Here is a 20,692-nt window from a genome sequence, read left to right as displayed (position 1 = left end):
TACAATGATAAAAGCATAACGTGGCAAAAAAAAGCAGCAAACCACCGTAACATTTAATAAAAGGACATTGTAAATGAAAGTCATGCCGTGCTCAGTGTCACACAGTAAGAGTCACACAGTAAATGCACTTCAAACTTGTGTAATTCAAACTTGTGCAAGCTCCTACAAGTATAGTGGCGACAGGGAGCAGAAACCCAACTGCTGGACGAAGAAATAGCTCAGCAGCTGGTTCACAACATTAATCCAATACTGGATAACGGACTGAGGGAGAGAGACACAAATAACCCAGGAAAAACTACCCAGCTGAACCATGAGCTCACTCCTCCTGCTGCTCTTTAAATTCTAACCACTTTCACTTTCACGTGCTTGCTGGACAGCTACTCTGCAGACTGAGGTAAGACTAACAGTGTGTGTGTGTGTGAGTGAGAGAGAGAGAGAGAGAGAGAGAGAGAGTGTATGAGAGTGTGTAACTCCAGCCCCTGAAAGTCGAGGAAGGCAGCTAAAAAAAGAGGGATTTATTCATTCATTCATTCGCGTACAAACTGAATCCACCGCTTGTAGTATTTTTGTGCCTGTGAAGAGGTTCAGCCCGAAGCTGTTTGTTTCCCTACGTTTGCTAAAAGGTCAGTCGTTTAATCCTCATTACACTCGTAGTTGGTCATAATGAGCTGGTTTGAATGTATAATAAGCAGCGTGACCCCACTCGGGGGCCTGAGTGACCCCTCACCTTCTTTGTGTAATGTTTGTCCGTCTCTTTTGTTAGTCTTGTCCTATAAAGGACTCACTTAAAGTGCAATATTTGCCATCACCACCACTTCATTCATTTTTCCCTAACAAATTAATAGTTATGCGTTACGTGACGGAATCACTCAGACGTTCGTGGATAAAAAGACCAGAAAAGGCTTTACTGTTTGAATCGTCAATCAAAATCGTCAGGAAAGAGGCACAAGTCAAATCCAGAAAGGGCAGTTAGGCTACACTGTAAGTGTTATTTATCAGGTTTTTTTTACATAATGTGAAAATGCCTGTTGTTTTTTATATTGTGTGTAAATTTCATGATGAATGGACCAAAAGTCGGCCCAAAATGACTTGGAAAAAAGTCTGGTTCCATTGACTTACCGTAAAAGTATAGTAGGTTTTTCCCTCTTCTGTAAAGTTACTTTTTTGAAGAAATTGGGTTTTCTACCAACTGGGAACTTTTCTTAGAAAGCTCCTTTTTTGGCAGGATCTGCTGTTTGTTTATGTTTTCTGCTATGTTTACCCAACTCAAGAAGTTCCGGATAACATAAACAAGACTTGTGTTGCCTCAGATCCTGCATACCACCCCACTGTTGATGTCTGGATCACCAGCACCACAATTTTGACTCTGTAATTATGCAGTGGTTTTGATAAAAATAGAAATAAAAGTATCATCATATGAAAATACTGAAGAAAGTGAAAGCTGAACCTTCTTTGGGATCAACTGAAGACTTTCCTCTACTTTAACTGGTATAGAAAGTGATTTTCATATCAAACACTGTGGTTTAGCAAAGGTGCGACTGGACGTAAGATTATCAGTTAGGCTGGGTGTGAAATTAGAGGATGTATTTTTTATGTCCAGTTTTTGTGCGTTTACGTACCATTCTTTCTACAGTTGTTTTTAGTTCTAGACTGAATGGGTGGGGCTAAACTGCTGTAGCTGAATGGTGGAGCTAAACTGCTGTAGCTGAATGGTGGGGCTAAACTGCTGTAGCTGAATGGTGGAGCTAAACTGCTGTAGCTGAATGGTGGGGCTAAACTGCTGTAGACTGAATGGTGGGGCTAAACTGCTGTAGACTGAATGGTGGGGCTAAACTGCTGTAGACTGAATGGGTGGGGCTAAACTGCTGTAGCTGAATGGTGGTGCTAAACTGCTGTAGACTGAATGGTGGGGCTAAACCGCTGTAGACTGAATGGTGGGGCTAAACTGCTGTAGCTGAATGGTGGAGCTAAACCGCTGTAGACTGAATGGGTGGGGTTAAACTGCTGTAGGCTGAATGGTGGAGCTAAACTGCTGTAGCTGAATGGTGGAGCTAAACTGCTGTAGCTGAATGGTGGGGCTAAACTACTGTAGACTGAATGGGTGGGGCTAAACTGCTGTAGACTGAATGGTGGGGCTAAACTACTGTAGACTGAATGGTGGGGCTAAACTACTGTAGACTGAATGGGTGGGGCTAAACTGCTGTAGACTGAATGGTGGAGCTAAACTGCTGTAGCTGAATGGTGGGGCTAAACTGCTGTAGGCTAAATGGTGGAGCTAAACTGCTGTAGACTGAATGGTGGGGCTAAACTGCTGTAGGCTAAATGGTGGAGCTAAACTGCTGTAGACTGAATGGTGGAGCTAAACTGCTGTAGCTGAATGGTGGGGCTAAACTGCTGTAGGCTAAATGGTGGAGCTAAACTGCTGTAGCTGAATGGTGGGGTTAAACTGCTGTAGGCTGAATGGTGGAGCTAAACTGCTGTAGCTGAATGGTGGGGCTAAACTGCTGTAGACTGAATGGTGGGGCTAAACTGCTGTAGACTGAATGGTGGGGCTAAACTGCTGTAGACTGAATGGGTGGGGCTAAACTGCTGTAGCTGAATGGTGGGGCTAAACTGCTGTAGACTGAATGGTGGGGCTAAACTGCTGTAGCTGAATGGTGGAGCTACACCGCTGTAGACTGAATGGTGGAGCTAAACCGCTGTAGACTGAATGGTGGAGCTAAACTGCTGTAGCTGAATGGTGGGGCTAAACCGCTGTAGCTGAATGGTGGAGCTAAACCGCTGTAGACTGAATGGTGGGGCTAAACTGCTGTAGACTGAATGGTGGGGCTAAACTGCTGTAGCTGAATGGTGGGGCTAAACTGCTGTAGGCTAAATGGTGGAGCTAAACGGCTGTAGGCAGCTGTAGCTGAATGGTGGGGCTAAACTGCTGTAGACTGAATGGTGGAGCTAAACTGCTGTAGGCTAAATGGTGGAGCTAAACTGCTGTAGCTGAATGGTGGGGCTAAACTGCTGTAGCTGAATGGGTGGGGTTAAACTGCTGTAGGCTGAATGGTGTGGCTAAACTGCTGTAGACTGAATGGTGGGGCTAAACTGCTGTAGACTGAATAGTGGAGCTAAACTGCTGTAGCTGAATGGTGGAGCTAAACTGCTGTAGCTGAATGGTGGGGCTAAACTCCTGTAGACTGAATGGTGGGGCTAAACTGCTGTAGACTGAATGGTGGGGCTAAACTGCTGTAGACTGAATGGTGGGGCTAAACTGCTGTAGCTGAATGGTGGAGCTAAACTGTTGTAGCTGAATGATAGGGCTAAACTGCTGTAGCTGAATGGTGGGGCTAAACTGCTGTAGACTGAATGGTGGGGCTAAACTGCTGTAGACTGAATGGTGGGGCTAAACTGCTGTAGACTGAATAGTGGGGCTAAACTGCTGTAGACTGAATGGTGGAGCTAAACTGCTGTAGCTTAATGGTGGAGCTAAACTGCTGTAGCTGAATGGTGGGGCTAAACTGCTGTAGCTGAATGGGTGGGGCTAAACTGCTGTAGCTGAATGGTGGGGCTAAACTGCTGTAACTGAATGGTGGAGCTAAACTGCTGTAGACTGAATGGTGGGGCTAAACTGCTGTAGCTGAATGGTGGGGCTAAACTGCTGTAGACTGAATGGTGGAGCTAAACTGCTGTAGACTGAATGGTGGGGCTAAACTGCTGTAGCTGAATGGGTGGAGCTAAACTGCTGTAGCTGAATGGTGGGGCTAAACTGCTGTAGACTGAATGGTGGAGCTAAACTGCTGTAGCTGAAGGGTGGGGCTAAACTGCTGTAGCTGAATGGGTGGAGCTAAACTGCTGTAGGCTGAATGGTTGGGCTAAACTGCTGTAGCTGAATGGGTGGGGCTAAACTGCTGTAGTTGAATGTGTGGAGCTAAACTGCTGTAGACTGAAAGGTGAGGTTAAACTGCTGTAGACTGAATGGTGGGGCTAAACTGCTGTAGCTGAATGGGTGGAGCTAAACTGCTGTAGCTGAATGGTGGAGCTAAACTGCTGTAGCTGAATGGTGGGGCTAAACTGCTGTAGCTGAATGGTGGGGCTAAACTGCTGTAGCTGAATGGTGGGGCTAAACTGCTGTAGCTGAATGGGTGGAGCTAAACTGTTGTAGACTGAATGGTGGAGCTAAACTGCTGTAGACTGAATGGTGGAGCTAAACTGCTGTAGCTGAATGGTGGGGCTAAACTGCTGTAGTTGAATGGTGGGGCTAAACTGATGTAACTGAATGGTGGAGCGAAACCGCTGTAGACTGAATGGTGGGGCTAAACTGCTGTAGCTGAATAGTGGAGCTAAACTACTGTAGCTGAATGGTGGAGCTAAACTGCTGTAGCTGTAACTGCTGTAGCTGAATGGTTGAGCTAAACTGCTGTAGCTGAATGGTGGAGCTAAACTGCTGTAGACTGAATGGTGAGGCTAAACTGTTGTAGACTGAATGGTGGAGCTAAACTGCTGTAGACTGAATGGTGGAGCTAAACTGCTGTAGCTGAATGGTGGGGCTAAACTGCTGTAGCTGAGTGGGTGGAGCTAAACTGCTGTAGCTGAATGGTGGAGCTAAACTACTGTAGCTGAATGGTGGAGCTAAACTGCTGTAGCTGAATGGTGGAGCTAAACTGCTGTAGCTGAATGGTGGAGCTAAACTGCTGTACATGAATGGTGGAGCTAAACTGCTGTAGCTGAATGGTGGGGCTAAACTCCTGTAGACTGAATGGTGGGGCTAAACTGCCGTAGCTGAATGGTGGAGCTAAACTGCCGTAGCTGAATGGTGGAACTAAATTGCCGTAGCTGAATGGTGGGGCTAAACTGCCGTAGCTGAATGGGTGGGGCTAAACTGCTGTAGCTGAATGGTGGGGCTAAACTGCTGTAGCTGAATGGTGGGGCTAAACTGCTGTAGCTGAATGGTGGAACTAAACTGCTGTAGCTGAATGGTGGGGCTAAACTGCTGTAGACTGAATGGTGGGGCTAAACTGCTGTAGACTGAATGGTGGAGCTAAACTGCTGTAGACTGAATGGTGGAGCTAAACTGCTGTAGACTGAATGGTGGAGCTAAACTGCTGTAGACTGAATGGTGGAGCTAAACTGCTGTAGCTGAATGGTGGGGCTAAACTGCTGTAGCTGAATGGGTGGGGCTAAACTGCTGTAGCTGAATGGTGGAGCTAAACTGCTGTAGCTGAATGGTGGGGCTAAACTGCTGTAGCTGAATGGTGGGGCTAAACTGCTGTAGACTGAAGGGGCGGAGCTAAACTGCTGGGAGGTCATATGAAAATGTGTTTATGATTGTGACATTGCTAAATTGTTTATGTATTTATTTATTTATGTATTGACTCTTTTATTTATTTATTTATTTTACAGATCTCACCAGTGTTGATCATGAACACCTTCCTTCTCATCCTGTTACTTGCTTGTTGTGCTGGTGAGTTGGACAAACTACTGACCATTTCTATAAAATACATTCTAAAAGGAGCTAAAATGAATCCATATTGGCTTTTTCCCACAGGCTCTCTGTCTGCACAGTCTAGGATCTACTTGTCTGTTAAAGCCGCTTCCTCAGCTGTTCTTCCGTGTGATTGGAGGAATAAAACACAGTCACCTGGTGAAAGACCGCACATTGAGTGGCGCACTATGTCCGAAACGGTGTTTGAGCGACTGGGCGGGGAGCAGTATGAGGGTGAGGGGTATGAGCGTCGTGTGGACGTTCCTGAAGATAAGCTGCTCAGTGGTGATTGTTCCTTGATGTTGAAGGATGTCAGACTAACTGATGCAGGTCCGTATGAGAGCTACCTGCTGCAGAAACAAACAAAGAGGTCTCTCAACTCTAAACGGGTTTTCATCCAGGGTGTGGAGCTCTCAGTGGAGGGTAAGGAGATTAAACTACAGTCTCATCAACCACTTCCCTGACCAGGAGTTTACAAAATTATACTGAACGGAAATATAAATGCTTTTTACTGAAAGATTTTACTGAAACCCTGCACAGAGCAGGGTCGTGAAACATAGTTACCAACGTAGTACCTGGTGTGGCCTGTAGCATTTCTAGGAAAAAAAGTCCTGATTTTTTGTGATAAACTCCTGTAAAATGGGAGCAAAACCAAAAGTGAATTCATAACCATTTCATGCAATAACTTTCTGTGAGGGAGCTTTTAGAGGTGGACGTCCGGCCATATTACAGCAAACTCTTATTCTTTTGTCTTAACTGACAGATCAAGATAAGATATTTCTCAAGTTCATATTACAGAAGCAAAACTGATCTTAAATTAAGAATCTTATTTTACAGAATCTTTTCTTATCTCAAGTTAGGAAATCTTAACTTACTCGATTGAAGTCGACAATCAACTGTCTTGTCTGTTACCTAGCAACTGACCACATGTGCACAGCTGAAACATAAACACGTAATCCAGTCAGTTAGACAGCTAACGTTAGCTACCGTTACTGATGTAACGTAAAGAAAGTCAAACAGAACTAAAGTGTGATAAACTGTAAGTAGTGAGTATTGTGAGAGCGCCCCCTGCTGTTTATCAGAGTCGCTGCTCCCCAGTTTCAGTCTCCATTTCCCAAACGCTTTAGCCGAGCGCGCTAACGTTACTCCTCCTAATAAACAGACACGCGTTCAGCTCCGTCTCCTCATTATTCACCACCATCACTGTAATATTTCATCATCAACATTAACACACGAAGGTAATCAGAGGGGCGGTGGAGATCGAGTCTGCAGCGTCTGAGATCTTTAAAACGCAGAGTTAGAAAAGAAAATCATCTCACAGTGAAAGCAGCGTTTTAAGTGTAGATAAATGTAGCGACATTATGCTGGTTATAGTCAACTGAGCTGCCCATCACTGCATAAAACAACAGAAACAGACGGTTAAACTGAAGTTAAGACTTCATCTTCATCTTAAAGTTAAGAAAATGTTTAGGATATTTTGGCAACTTAGGATGTTTCTGTAAAACCGTTTTCTTATCTGGAAATAAGAGAAGGTTATAGACCTAAGAACAGTTGTTCTGTAATGGCTTCTGTCAGTCTTAGCTGAAGTTGCCATGACAACAAAGCAGATCTCAGACTTAAGAATTTTATGTATTATGGCCTCTGGTTCCTATCACCACCACTGTGAACAGTTCTGACTCTGTAAGTGTCTCTAGAACAGAGCGTTTCACACCAAACCACTCTGAACCACTCTGTTTACCACTAATTAAGCACTATTGATGGGGTGTTTTTTGTAAAAGTGGAAGTAAAAGTATCATCATATGAAAATACTGAGGAAAGTGGAAGCTGAACCTTCTTTGGAATCAACTGAAGACTTTCTTCTACTTTCACTGGTATAGAAGGTGATTTCCATATCAAACACTGTTGTTTAGCAAAGGTGCAATCAAATGCAAGATTATCATTGAGGCTGAATGTGAAATTAATGGATCTTTTAAAAATTTATTTTTCCCTTACCACCAACGTAGTATCTGGTGGGGCCTGTAGCGTCTTTAGGGGGAAAAAAATCAGATTTTTTGTGTTAAACTGCTACAAAATGGGAGCAAAACCAAAAGTGTTGCATTTGTAAAAGATCCAATATCCAATAAATCATTAACCAACAAATAAACAAGTGTTCGACCACTGCTATTGATTAACGTTGAGGTGAGATGATTTTTTGAATTGTATGCATGAGGACGTTCTGCTAGATAGGACCACTAAAAATCTAAGTGCAGCTAAAAATAGTAATTGGTTGGAAGCATTTTTGAGAGGACACTAGCACAACTACAACAGCGTTCTACCTAAGAAAACATCTGCAATAAGACCGACATCTATTTCATCCATGTTCTGAACGCTGGTGTGAAGAAATCACATATGGGTGTGCAAAATTATAGAGGAGAACATGGCGGATGACGACAGCTTTCCAGACCTACTGAGCACTCGAGCTGCTGAGCTACTGTTCACTATTTCAAATATATTCTTTCAATTTAGAATTCATTTTAAACACTAAAGCTCATTAAGCAAACATTTTCATAAATATTTTCAAATGTAGTTTATAAACATATTTTACATATTATATGTTTTTTTCTGGAAATTCTGTATTGTGTCATTTTACAACATTTAAAATAAGCCAATATATTGACATATATGTGAGTGTATTCAGACATATGCACACACATATAGGTTAAATAAATGAAATGGTGTAAAGTTTTAATACGTATATTTTAGGTTAATGTAAATACATAACTGAATTATACTGACACCTTTTAAAAATATTTGTCTAAATGTATTTCATTTGCAGACGGGCTTATTTTTGATATTGCACTACAAATAAAAGTACATTTAAAAATGAAATTATCTTAAATCTGGTGGATAATTATGATATTTCCACTGTTAAGATTATTATAAGATTATTTAACTAATTTCTAGATTTTTTAACTTGTTCTAAGTAATTTGATCAAGTAAAATGATCTCACTATATTGGCAGAAAACCCTCTTTGCTTATAACAATGTTAACGTGAAATTTTAGATAGATATATAGATATATAGATTTAAGATCATTTCACTTTCTGAGGAAGCATTTTCTGCAGCGTTTTATGTTCTGTTGATTGTAGGGTTGTCAGTTGAGTCAATTGTTGACTAGTGATTGTTGGGTATCAGCCAAAATATTTGGCCAAATTTGCATCTTTCCTGGTGATGGAATGTACATCACACTGTGAAAGAGTACTTTGAGAGATCAGTGATGATGTGAAAGCAGTGCACTGCTCTAAAGAGTCATTTCTTTTTTCTCTTCTCTCCAAAGATGCATCTGAGGAAACTGCAGCAGCACGTGAGTGACCATCTAGTCTAATTGAGCCACTAGTCCAGTCTAAGAAAAGCCATTCTTGTTGCATTTTCCAGTCCAACAGTTCTTTTTAACATTTTTTTTCTCTTTAGAATACAGACTGTATGACTGTGAATTCAGATTGTAATGTTCTAATTAGTATTAATAATTGTTTCTTCTTTTCTACAGAATCAGTAGAGGAGTTTTCTCTTGTAAAGCTGTCTGCATCAAGTAAGTAAAGACGTATTTAAGCTATGGTACCTAATATTTTATTAGGGTGTTTTCATATATAGTTTTTATGAGATGTCAGACACTTCTTGTTTGATGGCAGTGGGGTGTGAAAGTGTAAGAGATTTTGAGCAGGCTTTATCCTGTAGTACCTTATATGATCTTGGGTGGTCTTTTATTCGCTAAAGTGCTGGAAGACTGTCTGTTTGCGTACGGTGAGCCTCAAGGTCTTTGCCATAAGGTAAAACGTGAAGGCTGGGGCCATTTTGTTTTCACAATGATCAGTTGGACCACAAAACGAACTACAAACCGTACTCAGACCACCTCGGTTCGACCATTTAGAGACCATTTCTGTGCAAATGTGATTCATTTGCCCAGAAAACCATGGCCTCTTTTCCTCTGCAGGGCCAAATGGTTCTGAGTGTGAAGGGGAACCTTTCTAGTGGCTTTTCCACACAGACACAGTTTGACACAGTATGCTTAAAAACCTGGCTCAGCATAGTTTCTTCCACATGGTTAGCTAACCGTACTTGAGGCCATAGAACTGAAAACAATCAAAAAAGTTCTGTTTGCTTATATGGAAGCCAAATAAATGAAAGCAGTACACAATTTTAAACTCCACCATTCAGTAAACGTCAAAGCTTCAAACCAACACAATTTCCAAAAGTTAAGTGGTGCCGCTAACCAGGAGAGAGTAAATGGTTAGCGTTAGCTAGCATGCTGCCAGCTCTGCTCACTACAGAACAGGTTTGATTCTGACTAACAAAAGCTTTACTGACACAAGCTTAGACTTGTGTGAATGACTCATAAAAATGACTCATAACTGAGGAAGCAAAGTCGAGCGGCTGATGTTAGAGGGACAGAAAGCTGAAATTAAACCTGTTTTCTGGAGCTGGAGCCTCCCAGCTAACTCCACTAACGTGAGTTTACGGTGCCTCCCACAGCAATACGGGCTCAGTTCTTGCGAACTGAAAATTAAAAACGCCCGTTTAGAGAATAAAAACTCCAGCAGCTCTGCTGTGTCTGATCCACTCGTACCAGCGCAACACACACTAACACACCACCACCACGTCAGTGTTACTGCAGTGCTGAGAATGATCCACCACCCAAATAGTACCTGCTCTGTGAGGGTCCATGGGGGTCCTGACCACTGAAGAACAGGGTAAAAGGGGGCTAACAAAGTATGCAGAGAAACAGATGGACTACAGTCTGTAACTGTAGAACTACAAAGTGCACCTATATAGTAAGTGGAGCTGATAAAATGGACAATGAGTGTAGAAACAAGGAGGTGGTCATAATGTAATGGCTGATCTGTGTATTTACGTATATGTCTTATATAAATGAATCAAGATTTAAGCATTTTTACAGGCCAGTAGTTCGGGAGAGTCATTTTTAAGTTGTGCGCGTACCTGGTTTGTCAGAAAGTGTGTAACCATATTTGATCTCTATCAAACATAATCTTACAGTGAAAGTACAGCTTGTGAAACTTTCACTTGTGAATGGTTATGAAATATACTGCAAGACTACACAGGATTTCCTGCCTCTCAATATCCAGCACTGTTTGTACTTTCAACATCCAGAGTATAACTGGTTTTCAGCCATGCTGGCTTACATCCACACCACTGAGGACAGGCTTGTTCACACTTGTTGGAGTACTTTGGCCAACAAGGTCACATAGGTGTGTTAGGCAGATGTCCACATCCTTTTGGCCATATAGCGTAAATAAATATTAAATATTATTTCAATCATAAATATTATATTAAAAGTCTTTTATGTAATAACAGTTTGTGCCAAACACATCAAAGGATATAACATTATTCATAGCACCTCTTTAGCTTTTTATGATGTGCTAGATGGGGGAACCACAGCATAAAAGCTGCAGTTTCTGGAAATACCATTATTTTTCCACTGAGAAAAACAATTTGACTCATTGCTTACGCCTGTCTCCTCAAGACTGTCTCTAGACATGTATTCTCTTTACAAGATCACATCTGGTCCCCCAAGACTTTTACTTTATAGCACAAGAGTCACTAACTCCCAACTACAGAGAGCTCTGGTAACTGGAGACAATCTGGAAAAAAACTTGGGTTCCAACCAACTATACAAACAGCATGTACTATAATCTAAAACTACTTTAAGAGCCTTAAATCAACAGATATCTCACTCATTCTAAAGAAAGAACAAGGCTTGTATTATGTGCAATGAATCTTTCCAACATATCGCTGCTGTTGGAACAAAAACGTATATCCTTATTGTCATTTTTCAGTTTTTGACATAATTTGAAAATACCTGTTACCTTTTACATTGTAAATTTCATGATGACCCAAATTTACTTGAGAAAAATTCTGGTTCCATTGATTTACACTGAAAGTAGAGTATGTTTTTTCCTTCTCCTGTAAAGTTACCATTTTGGAGATACACTATATTTCCAAAAGTATTCATTCACCCATCCAAATCATTGAATTCAGGTGTTCCAATCACTTCCATGGCCACAGACTGCTTCTACAAACATTAGTGAAAGAATGTGTCGCTCTCAGGAGCTCAGTGAATTCCAGCGTGGTACTGTGATCGGATGCCACCTGTGCAACAAGCCCAGTCGTGAAATTTCCTCACTACTAAATGTTCCACAGTCAACTGTCAGTGGTATTATAACAAAGTGGAAGTGATTGGGAACGACAGCAACTCAGCCACGAAGTGGTCTGCTACGTAAAATGACAGAGCGGGGTCAGCGGATGCTGAGGCGCATAGTGCGCAGAGGTCACCAACTTTCTGCAGAGTCAATCGCTACAGACCTCCAAACTTCATGTGGCCTTCAGATTAGCTCAAGATCAGCGTAGAGAGCTTCATGGAATGGGTTTCCATGGCCGAGCAGCTGCATCCAAGCCTTACATCACCAAGCGCAATGCAAAGCGTCGAATGCAGTGGTGTAAAGCGCCACTGGACTCTAGAGCAGTGGAGACGTGTTCTCTGGAGTGACCAATCATGCTTCTCTGTCTGGCAATCCGATGGACGAGTCTGGGTTTGGCGGTTGCCAGGAGACGGTACTTGTCTGACTGCATTGTGCCAAGTGGAGAGTTTGGTGGAGGGGGATTATGGTGTGGGGCTGTTTTTCAGGAGTTGTACTCGGCCCCTTAGTTCCAGTGAAAGGAACTCTTAATGCTTTAGCACCAAGAGATTTTGGACAATTTCATGCTCCCAACTTTGGGGGAACAGTTTGGGGACGGCCCCTTCCTGTTCCAACATGACTGCGCACCAGTGCACAAAGCAAGGTCCATAAAGACATGGATGAGCGAGTTTGGTGCAGAAGAACTTGACTGGCCTGCACAGAGTCCTGACCTAAACCTGATAGAACACCTTTGGGATGAATTAGAGCGGAGACTGCAAGCCAGGCCTTCTCGCCCAACATCAGTGTCTGACCTCACAAATGCGCTTCTGGAAGAAGGTCAAAAATTCCCATAAACACTCCTAACCCTTGTGGAAAGCCTTCCCAGAAGAGTTGAAGCTGTTATAGCTGCAAAGGGTGGGCCGACATCATATTAAACCCTATGGATTAAGAATGGGATGTCACTCAAGTTCATATGTGTGTGAAGGCAGACGAGTGAATACTTTTGGAAATATAGTGTATGAGGTTTTCTTCTGGCAACAGTGAAATAATTCTTTTAGCTTTGTATTAAAGGGTACAAATCTAATTAAAGTTCTTCTCTGTCTCTACAGGTGGTGCAGGAATGATCCATTCTCTGTCAGCGATCATCATGTTCATAATCCTTGCAAACATATTATTCTGTATCATCTGAGGATAAAGGTGTGGACCTCCTTGAGAAATGGTTTCTGAAACTTCAGCAAGCCAGTGAGATTTTGAATAAATATTCCCTTAATCTGTAATCAAATACATTAGATGTTGTAATCAATAACCAAATAGAAAGTATTGCCTAACAGAGAATATTAATTCTCTCACAGAGGGTCGGCCTTAGTCTGTCTGCATAGGAGATTCTAGACACTGGAAAGCCCCTGGGTTCACAGACAGGCCTGTGTGTACCTACTGACCTAGTGAAGAGAGGGGCAAGTTGACCTTGAAAGGTAGAGCAGGCTGGTAAAAACCTGTTGAAGCCAGTATTGAGGAGTGAGCTCATCATGCAATGGCCAAATTGATGGACGAAGAGATGCACCTATTAGGGAATGAGCTAATATCAAAATTTGCGAAGTAAGGTGGGGGGATATCACATTACCCCAGATAAATGGGATAAACTGCTGTTTGGAACACTGTATTTGCACAGTTGGGGTCTCTCGAGACCCTGAGCCACCTGATGCTGAAATTAAGAAGAAGCCTTTTTCTCCCTTCCACAAGAACTCAGCAGCTGAAGTCTTTTATTCTACGTTCTTTTATTTATGATTGAATACCCTTGTTTTTTTTGTTTATTTTATTTTTGTTTATTTTTGTAAGTGATTAAGACAATAATTAGAACAAAACCACAGCTCAGAATAGTTTAGATTTTAAAAATCATCATATGTCGGAGCTTTGGGCAAGGAAGCAAAGAGCTCTTGGTCCTGACATAATTGGTGGCCCTGTAACGGGGACAGGTGACGAACCTGAAAGTGTGTTGTGTTATCAGCACCAGATCGATAGTGGACCGCCACCCCGTGACCCTGTGAAAAAAGAGACTGCCCAGAAGCGCGCTAAGAGTAAAAGGTAAGCAGACACCTGTTTTAAAGCTCTGCTTTAAATGTGGGAACAGGCTTTGTTCACTGGGTTATGTGGTCACTGACGCTTAATGATGAAATAGCTCTAAGAGTGATTTACGACTGAGGTGCAGTGAGAAAGGTACTGAGCCGCATGAGAAGGGAGGAAAATGAAAAAAGAAAAAAAATGATAAAAAGGAGTTACAGTTACAGTTAGAAAAAATCGGGTGGACAAATAAAGTAGTTTTATGTTGTGAAGATGATAAAGTGATTGGAGTGAGCCGCCGGCTGACAAAAAACAGTGTATGAAGAAAAAGCGCGCCAGAGAAATAGAGATTGAGAAAAAGGAATAAAGAGATAAATGTTAAATGCAAAAGTGTGGCCATACAAAAAGTTTTAAAAAGGAAAAAAAAATAGAAAAACTGAAGATATGATGCAGTGGTACGTGAAACCTAGGAGACGGGCTCCTTCTCTACATAAGTGTAGATGTGTGTATTACAACATTGAGAAGATATGTTAGAGAGGACCAGATAAGTTTAATACCAGCCGCACTGCGTGAGTACGTGCCAGTGCTGTCATTCAAAGCTATAAAAAAATTGCTGTTGGGAAAGAAAAGGAAACTGTAAACTACTAAATGACTGAAATACAGAACTTAAAAATACAGATGAAACTTAAAAGTAAGGTCAAATATAAGCAACTGACAGTAACAGCTGTATCAGTGATGAGTGTAAATGTAAACAGTGATAGAGAATTTAATAAAACGAAAATGGAAGTTAATTGAGATATGGATAAGACCTGATTTAATTTACATAAATAAAGCGTATATGAAAAAGCTCTCGGTTCCTCGATAGAGAGTAGAGTGACTGAATTAAAATATTGTCCACAGTGATTTTATGGACTTGTAATGGAGACACAAGGTGTTCAAACTCAATTTTGGCTTGAAAAAACTTAAAAAGATGCAGAAGGCAGAGAGAGTTGGAAATCATCAGTGTTGATTGGTGAAAAATGATGGCAGCTGACCCAAATGGCTTAATTGGGATGAAGTGCAGACTGTGTTCCTCACCATAGTTTGAAAGGGAGAATTAAACTGATTTGGAACAAAAACATCCAGCTCCATTGTTAAATACAATATTAAACAGTCAAACCCCCTTAGTGGCTGAAAATAAGTTTGAGCAGTGCAGAGAGCTTGAGATACACCTTACTGTCGAAAAAAGAGAGGTCCAAAGGAAGAAAAACAGGCAAGAGAAAAAAAAAAAAGGAAGAGAAAAGGCAGCTACTTTAGGGTGGTACGCTCCTCTACTCTAGATTAAATTACGAGAAACTGACCCCTTGCGTAAGAGTTCATGGCCTAACTCAACGCCAGTGCAACATGTATTTAGAAGTTCAAGAGATGAGCTGTTTAAAGGAGATTACTTTAAAGTTTTCCCTTTGGAGATTGATGTGTGTGAAGCATGGTTGGTGAAGAATTCGAGAACATGGAAAGAGAATGAGAGAGAGAGAAAGAGATAGAAATAGAAGACAGAAAAGTGAAAGAAGAAGAGACTGAGATAGAATGAGAGAGAAACAGAGATAAGGAGAAGGAAAAATGGAAAGAAGAAAAGAGAGAGAAGGAAGGAAAACGAGATGGAATTCAAATAGCGATTGATATGTAAAAGTAAAAGAAAGTAAATGAAATTGAGAGGATTTTTTGGAAATAAGGGAAATTATCAATGCATAAGTATTAACCTGTCATCTTGGCAGGTAAAAAATTGCAGCAGAGAGAGAGAGAAGGAAGAAAGGGGGGGCTCTTAGCAGCGGACCATGAGATAACACACACACAAACACACACACACACACGAGCACTTCAAGGACAGCAATTAATCTAGCACAGTTGGAACACACACACACACAGACCGCTCCCAGTCTGCACACAGAGGCTACAACGCAGATTATTTTACTAATTAAAGGAAAATAAATATATTATGGAAACATGACATGGACTCGGACATGGATGACTGAACTGAGGAAACATGAAAACACAATCGTCAACCTCCTGCTGTTGTCATTTGCTTTTTTCATCACTTGTGCTCTGCTGAGACTGACAGTGTGCATGATCTACATGAGACACAACCCTCCACTCTGTCTGAAAAATGACTCACATGCACACAGTCAGATCCAGAACTCTCATGAGCAGATGAAAAGAGCGGAACCAGAATACTTTCTTGTGCGCCAAACCTGGAACTTGACTAATGGCATGCACTGTGAACAGTACTGTCCAATTACCAGCCAAAAAGTTTGCCAAGGATTGCGTGGGACTCCGAATGAGTTCAAGGTGTTGCATGAAAGGACAGAGACATAAGGGACATGCAAATGCAAATCAGTCTTGCTGTTGTCAGTGGTTTCCAGGTATTTCCAGTTGTACACAGAGCCTAATCGTGTTGGACCAAGTGTTACACCTAGCAGTAAAACAATGGGCTATAACGTGTGTTATCTCTTATGTTACTCCTTACTAATAATCACTCACAGCCAGCAGGTGATTCCTATGTAACATATAGGAGCACAGGTACCAAAGCATATGTAAAAGACATTAAAGTGAAAATAAGAGGAATAGGGATTTTAAAAGCTGATCGAGGTAAAGTTTCAATAAGAATGACAGTAGGAACAAGGTGTGAGTTAGTCCTCTGTCAAGGATAGAAGTGTGAACCAATCATCTGTTATAAGACAATTAATAGAAATAATTCCAAAGAAGTTGTTGTTCAAAAATGGAAGGCACATGAGATGAAAATAGGACAAAAAGTTATAGAAGACACATTAGATGAGACTAATCTGAAGAAAAAGGGATGGTTGTCCAGAATATGCTTCCCAAAATATACTGTATCATTACTCACGCTATACTGCTGAAATCAACATGAGGATTGTATAACCTGCCATTCCAAACATGTACCAACTATGGTGGCTATAGGATTAGAAGAGTGTTGGGAAAGTGTTACAATCTGCCTTTACTCTGTTTGCTGGATAGTTTAAGCCCAGAGGTTGTTAGAAACAAGGGTTTAGACAATTGTACAGCTATGAGCAAACCTGTTACAGCTCCACCTCTGGTAATTAAGGATGGTAGATTAAATTACCCATTTTGTTTTTGTCTAGAAGAAGGTAATGAGATTAATAACTTTGCTACCAGATATGATAGAAAGTTAAATGCCAATATTCAAATAAACAATAAAGGGAATGTTACCTTTGACATAGGCTTTACTGTAGGATCTCACCCTGTAGCAGACATATTTAGGATTTGTAAAGAAGGAAAAGAACTACAATGCTTATCAGATAATTAAGCTCCATTTACTCTTAGTGGGATTGTTCTTATATTTGCATGGGGAGAAATAACAACTAGACATAAGAAAGACATCACTTGGCAAGAAAACAAACCAACACTAAGTTGGGCAGGTGTTCCTGTTAATGTGCCACCAGAGTTTAAAGCCATGTCAGACGAGAGCAAAGGAGGTTTATCTGTGTTTTTACCAAGTATTCAAACATCACAAAATGCCAAGTGGTTAAATTATATTTGGTATAATCAACAAATTAATTACACCATCAAAGCTTTAGAATCGCTGGGTCAGCAACTAGATGCTACTTCTCGTGTAGTGTAGCACTACAAAATCAGTTTGTAATTGACATTATGAGAGTTCCTATTAGGGCGTATATGTTCCTTTTGGGGATGAATGCTGTGGTTACACTCCAATACATACAGCAGTAAAAGGTAATTTCACAAACCTAATGGATCAATTAGGGGCACGTAGGAATGACCATGTGGAAAATACTAAAGGTCCTTCTCTGTTTGCTGGGGGGATATTTTAAAAGGTTATTCTCTAGTCAGTGGACAGCTATCTTATTAAGAATGGGGATGATTCTGTTGGTTATTCCTGTGGTTTTACGCAGCATGATTATCAAAATTGTGGGGAATATTATGGGGTACTTTCCTGTATTACAAGTCGAAACTCCTACAGCCAGTAACAACTTTCATGTGACTTGCCGTGTTGCACCAGCTCAAGGAATTAATTAGGACTGAGCGATGGCCTAGTAATCCATTTAATCCTTTTTATGCTTTCTTTTTATTTTGGTGTTTCGTTCTTTCCTTTAGTGACATTAGTTTGTGTTTTGGGGAATGTTATAATACATTGGCAAGTAAATATGTTTGTTAACTATTTCAAGGGTCTGGTTTGCTTTCAGGCTGATGCTGGCTACTGACATCCAAGAAGTTGGGTTCGAGACACCAGTTGCCTATTTGGGGTTGAGAGCTGGGACTGGAATGGTCCAATTGTGGCTTTTTGGGCTTATTGGCTTTCTTGGGACACCTGATATGTGGGACTTAAAGAGCCTGTATAGTAGCTCTGAGGAGCTTTATAACCAGGAAGACCCGGATTTGCCGTGCCTTATGCAGCTATGCTCACCCCCTATACAAAAAGTTCACCAGACTGATAACAAATTTGTAGTGAGTTTAGCAGTATAATTTACACTGCCTGACAGGTTCCAATAATCAATAATCATTTAAGGAGGGAAATGACTATTTAGGTTTTTCTTTTACTTTGAACTACTTTGCTAATTGATTTGATTTTTGGTTTGTTTTCTCTTTGGTTTTATTCATTTTTCTTCACTTATTTTGATACTATTTTACTCATTCAACATTTATAAATTTTATTCAGCATTACGCACTGTTTGGTATGTTAAACATATTAATCAATTATAAGGTTCATGGTAAACGGTAAAAAGAGGGGAAATGACAGAGATTTTGAATAAATATTCCCTTAATCAGTAATCTAATAGATTAGATATTGTAATCAGTAACCAAATAGGAAGTATTGCCTAACAGAGAATATTAATTATCTCACAAAAGGTCGGCCTTAGACTGTCTGCTGTAGCTAGAAGGCCAGATCCCCCCCTCATAGCTGTAGTAGGACTGATAGAGGACTGAGGAGCAGGGAGGAGATGGGATGGTGGTGGGGATTGTAAACAATCACGGGAACGGAAGGTGAGGATGTGAATTTATGGGGTATTAGATTGTATAATACAAATATGCTGTTTGTGTAATTTTTTTTTTTTATAAAATTGTTTTGTCTGTTTATCATGAAATAAAGAGCTTCTCTGGTCTCATCCATGTTTCTGTGCTGTGCTTTGCTCTGTGATCATGTTATTGGATTGTAGGCAGTTATGAGCTGTTCATTAATGAACTCTGACCATGTGATCTGAAAGCAGATGTTTTCTGAAGACGCTGACATTTTACCTTATTTTGGCCAACCTGCCCTCAGAGCTATGAGAATGTACTCAAAATAAGTTACAGCACATGTGTTCTGAAAGAAACGATCCACATTTTCAGTTTTCTTATAACAGTATTTCTCATGTAACAATTTTGCTGTATAATAAAGTGGCACATCTTTTTATGCATACGTTCAAATTTGAACCTTGTTAACTTGTACCCTTGATTTACAGCCTTCTATGAACAGCCTAACTGACTGTTCAGTGCTTGTCATAAATCTCCTATGTATTGACTTTATGATGCGGTGAAGATGCAGCATTAGTGTTATTTCTTTCTACAGGTGGCATTAGGTGGCAGGTGGTTTAACTAGCCTACAGATGCCAAACGCAGAGGTAAACAGCAGTAATCTGATAGGTTACATTCCTTTCTTCTGTAAACATGTGGGAACAGGACGTTTAGGCTTTTACAAGAAGGAAGTGAGTGAAATTTTAGACGTTATGCAAACACAGCCGATCAGTTACTGGCATCATATAGGAATGTACACAAACCTGGGCAAACCCCCACCAGCTTTATTTTACTGTGGTGATGAGCCACACCATTACTTCCTTATGGACACATGAGCTATTTGGATAAGTAAACATGAACAAACTTTTTCTACATTGTGTGGGACTCTGGGACAGTCCTAAACCCTCAACAGGACACCATTACATAGTGAAGAAAGGAGCTCCAAGAGTGTAAACATGGTGGAAGACCTGAAGATGGTAAACCACCAACTTTACACACTTTAAAAAAGAAATTCTTCTATTTCTTATTTATATTTCTGTCTTAGAAGAACTATGACACAAATGTTGATTTTACACTTTTCCTCTTTAGAAATGGCTTTGATTTTGAAAATCGCAGAAAAAATTGTATCCAAATTTTATATGAAAATTAGAGATTGTCATCATCCCACTTTTAAAGCATCACTTTGAGAGTTTTGTGCAATTCTGATGATCATTAAATCCAGGAATTTAATGTGGATGAATGTAAAATGTCTCGCTCCAAGTATGAAGATCTTTTTCAAATGAAAATATTACACAGAATGTACTGTACTCCACAAAAATTACATGCTTATGGACAAATATATGTTGGCGATATGAGAAAAAGGGTCACTTGTCCAAATGTTAGGGTCTTAACTGTATGTAACACCTTTCTGGCTGAGTGTAATCTTCAACACTGATGGTTTTAGGTGACACCTCTCAGTTGAGTATTTGCCAAAATGATTGTATCTTCTGGACTAGCAGCCAAGAAAACAACTTTACTTTAGTAAAAGAGGCACAACTTCATTGGTAGGTGAGGCATTAAAACAAAGGCAAGACATGAGATCTCACCCTGGAATGTTTGCCTTTTTTTACTTGGGAATATTCAAAGTTCAAAGTACTGGAAAATACAGGAGAGGAAACAAGGCGCCATCAAAAATTAACCTGGGCTGTGTCTCATTCCGCATTCTAGAGCTCTCAATTGACCTAATTAGCCTTTCAAGTTCAGGGCCCAAGATACACCCAATAACTACACACTTATTCTCAGCTGTAGTCCTCCTGGATTATGTAATACAGCATTCAAGTACAACATTCAGGTCGAACTAATCCAAATCTTAAAAGAAGACCTCACACTCTCAGAAATAAAGGTCGTAAACTGTCACTAGGGCAGTGCCTCTCCTGTCACTGGAGTGGGACCCTCAAGGCTCCATCTCAGTACCTTTAGTCAGGGAACA

At 40.7% G+C, this 20,692-nt stretch overlaps 1 protein-coding gene across 6 annotated transcripts; it reads left to right on the top strand.

The window, feature by feature from the left end:
• The first annotated feature begins 275 nt into the window (after positions 1-275).
• Positions 276-18,202, top strand: LOC118800140 (programmed cell death 1 ligand 1-like). 6 transcript variants are annotated; one of them, XM_036560302.1, is made up of 7 exons: positions 438-623; positions 846-981; positions 5,389-5,449; positions 5,534-5,893; positions 8,787-8,813; positions 8,997-9,038; positions 12,750-15,145. In XM_036560302.1, exons 3-7 carry the CDS (start codon positions 5,407-5,409, stop codon positions 12,827-12,829), a joined length of 552 nt encoding a protein of 183 aa, XP_036416195.1. In that variant the 5' UTR covers positions 438-623; positions 846-981; positions 5,389-5,406; the 3' UTR covers positions 12,830-15,145. The 6 variants fall into 6 exon arrangements, with proteins under 6 accessions (XP_036416196.1, XP_036416195.1, XP_036416194.1 ...); XM_036560300.1 differs by lacking the exons at positions 438-623; positions 846-981 and adding exons at positions 1,707-1,739; positions 17,916-18,202 and having other exon boundaries at positions 12,750-12,837; XM_036560303.1 differs by lacking the exons at positions 438-623; positions 846-981 and adding an exon at positions 276-394.
• Positions 18,203-20,692: the final 2,490 nt, after the last annotated feature.

This window comes from Colossoma macropomum, unplaced genomic scaffold (genome assembly GCF_904425465.1).
Source record: "Colossoma macropomum unplaced genomic scaffold, Colossoma_macropomum, whole genome shotgun sequence".
NCBI lineage: Eukaryota > Metazoa > Chordata > Actinopteri > Characiformes > Serrasalmidae > Colossoma > Colossoma macropomum.
This window is presented reverse-complemented; position numbering and strand designations above follow the sequence as displayed.

Excerpts from the sequence above, each read along its gene's own strand:
- LOC118800140 (XM_036560300.1), top strand. Across the intron at positions 5,450-5,533 it reads GTTACTTGCTTGTTGTGCTG|GCTCTCTGTCTGCACAGTCT; the intron begins GTGAGTTGGACA and ends TTTTTCCCACAG. Across the intron at positions 9,039-12,749 it reads TGTAAAGCTGTCTGCATCAA|GTGGTGCAGGAATGATCCAT; the intron begins GTAAGTAAAGAC and ends CTGTCTCTACAG.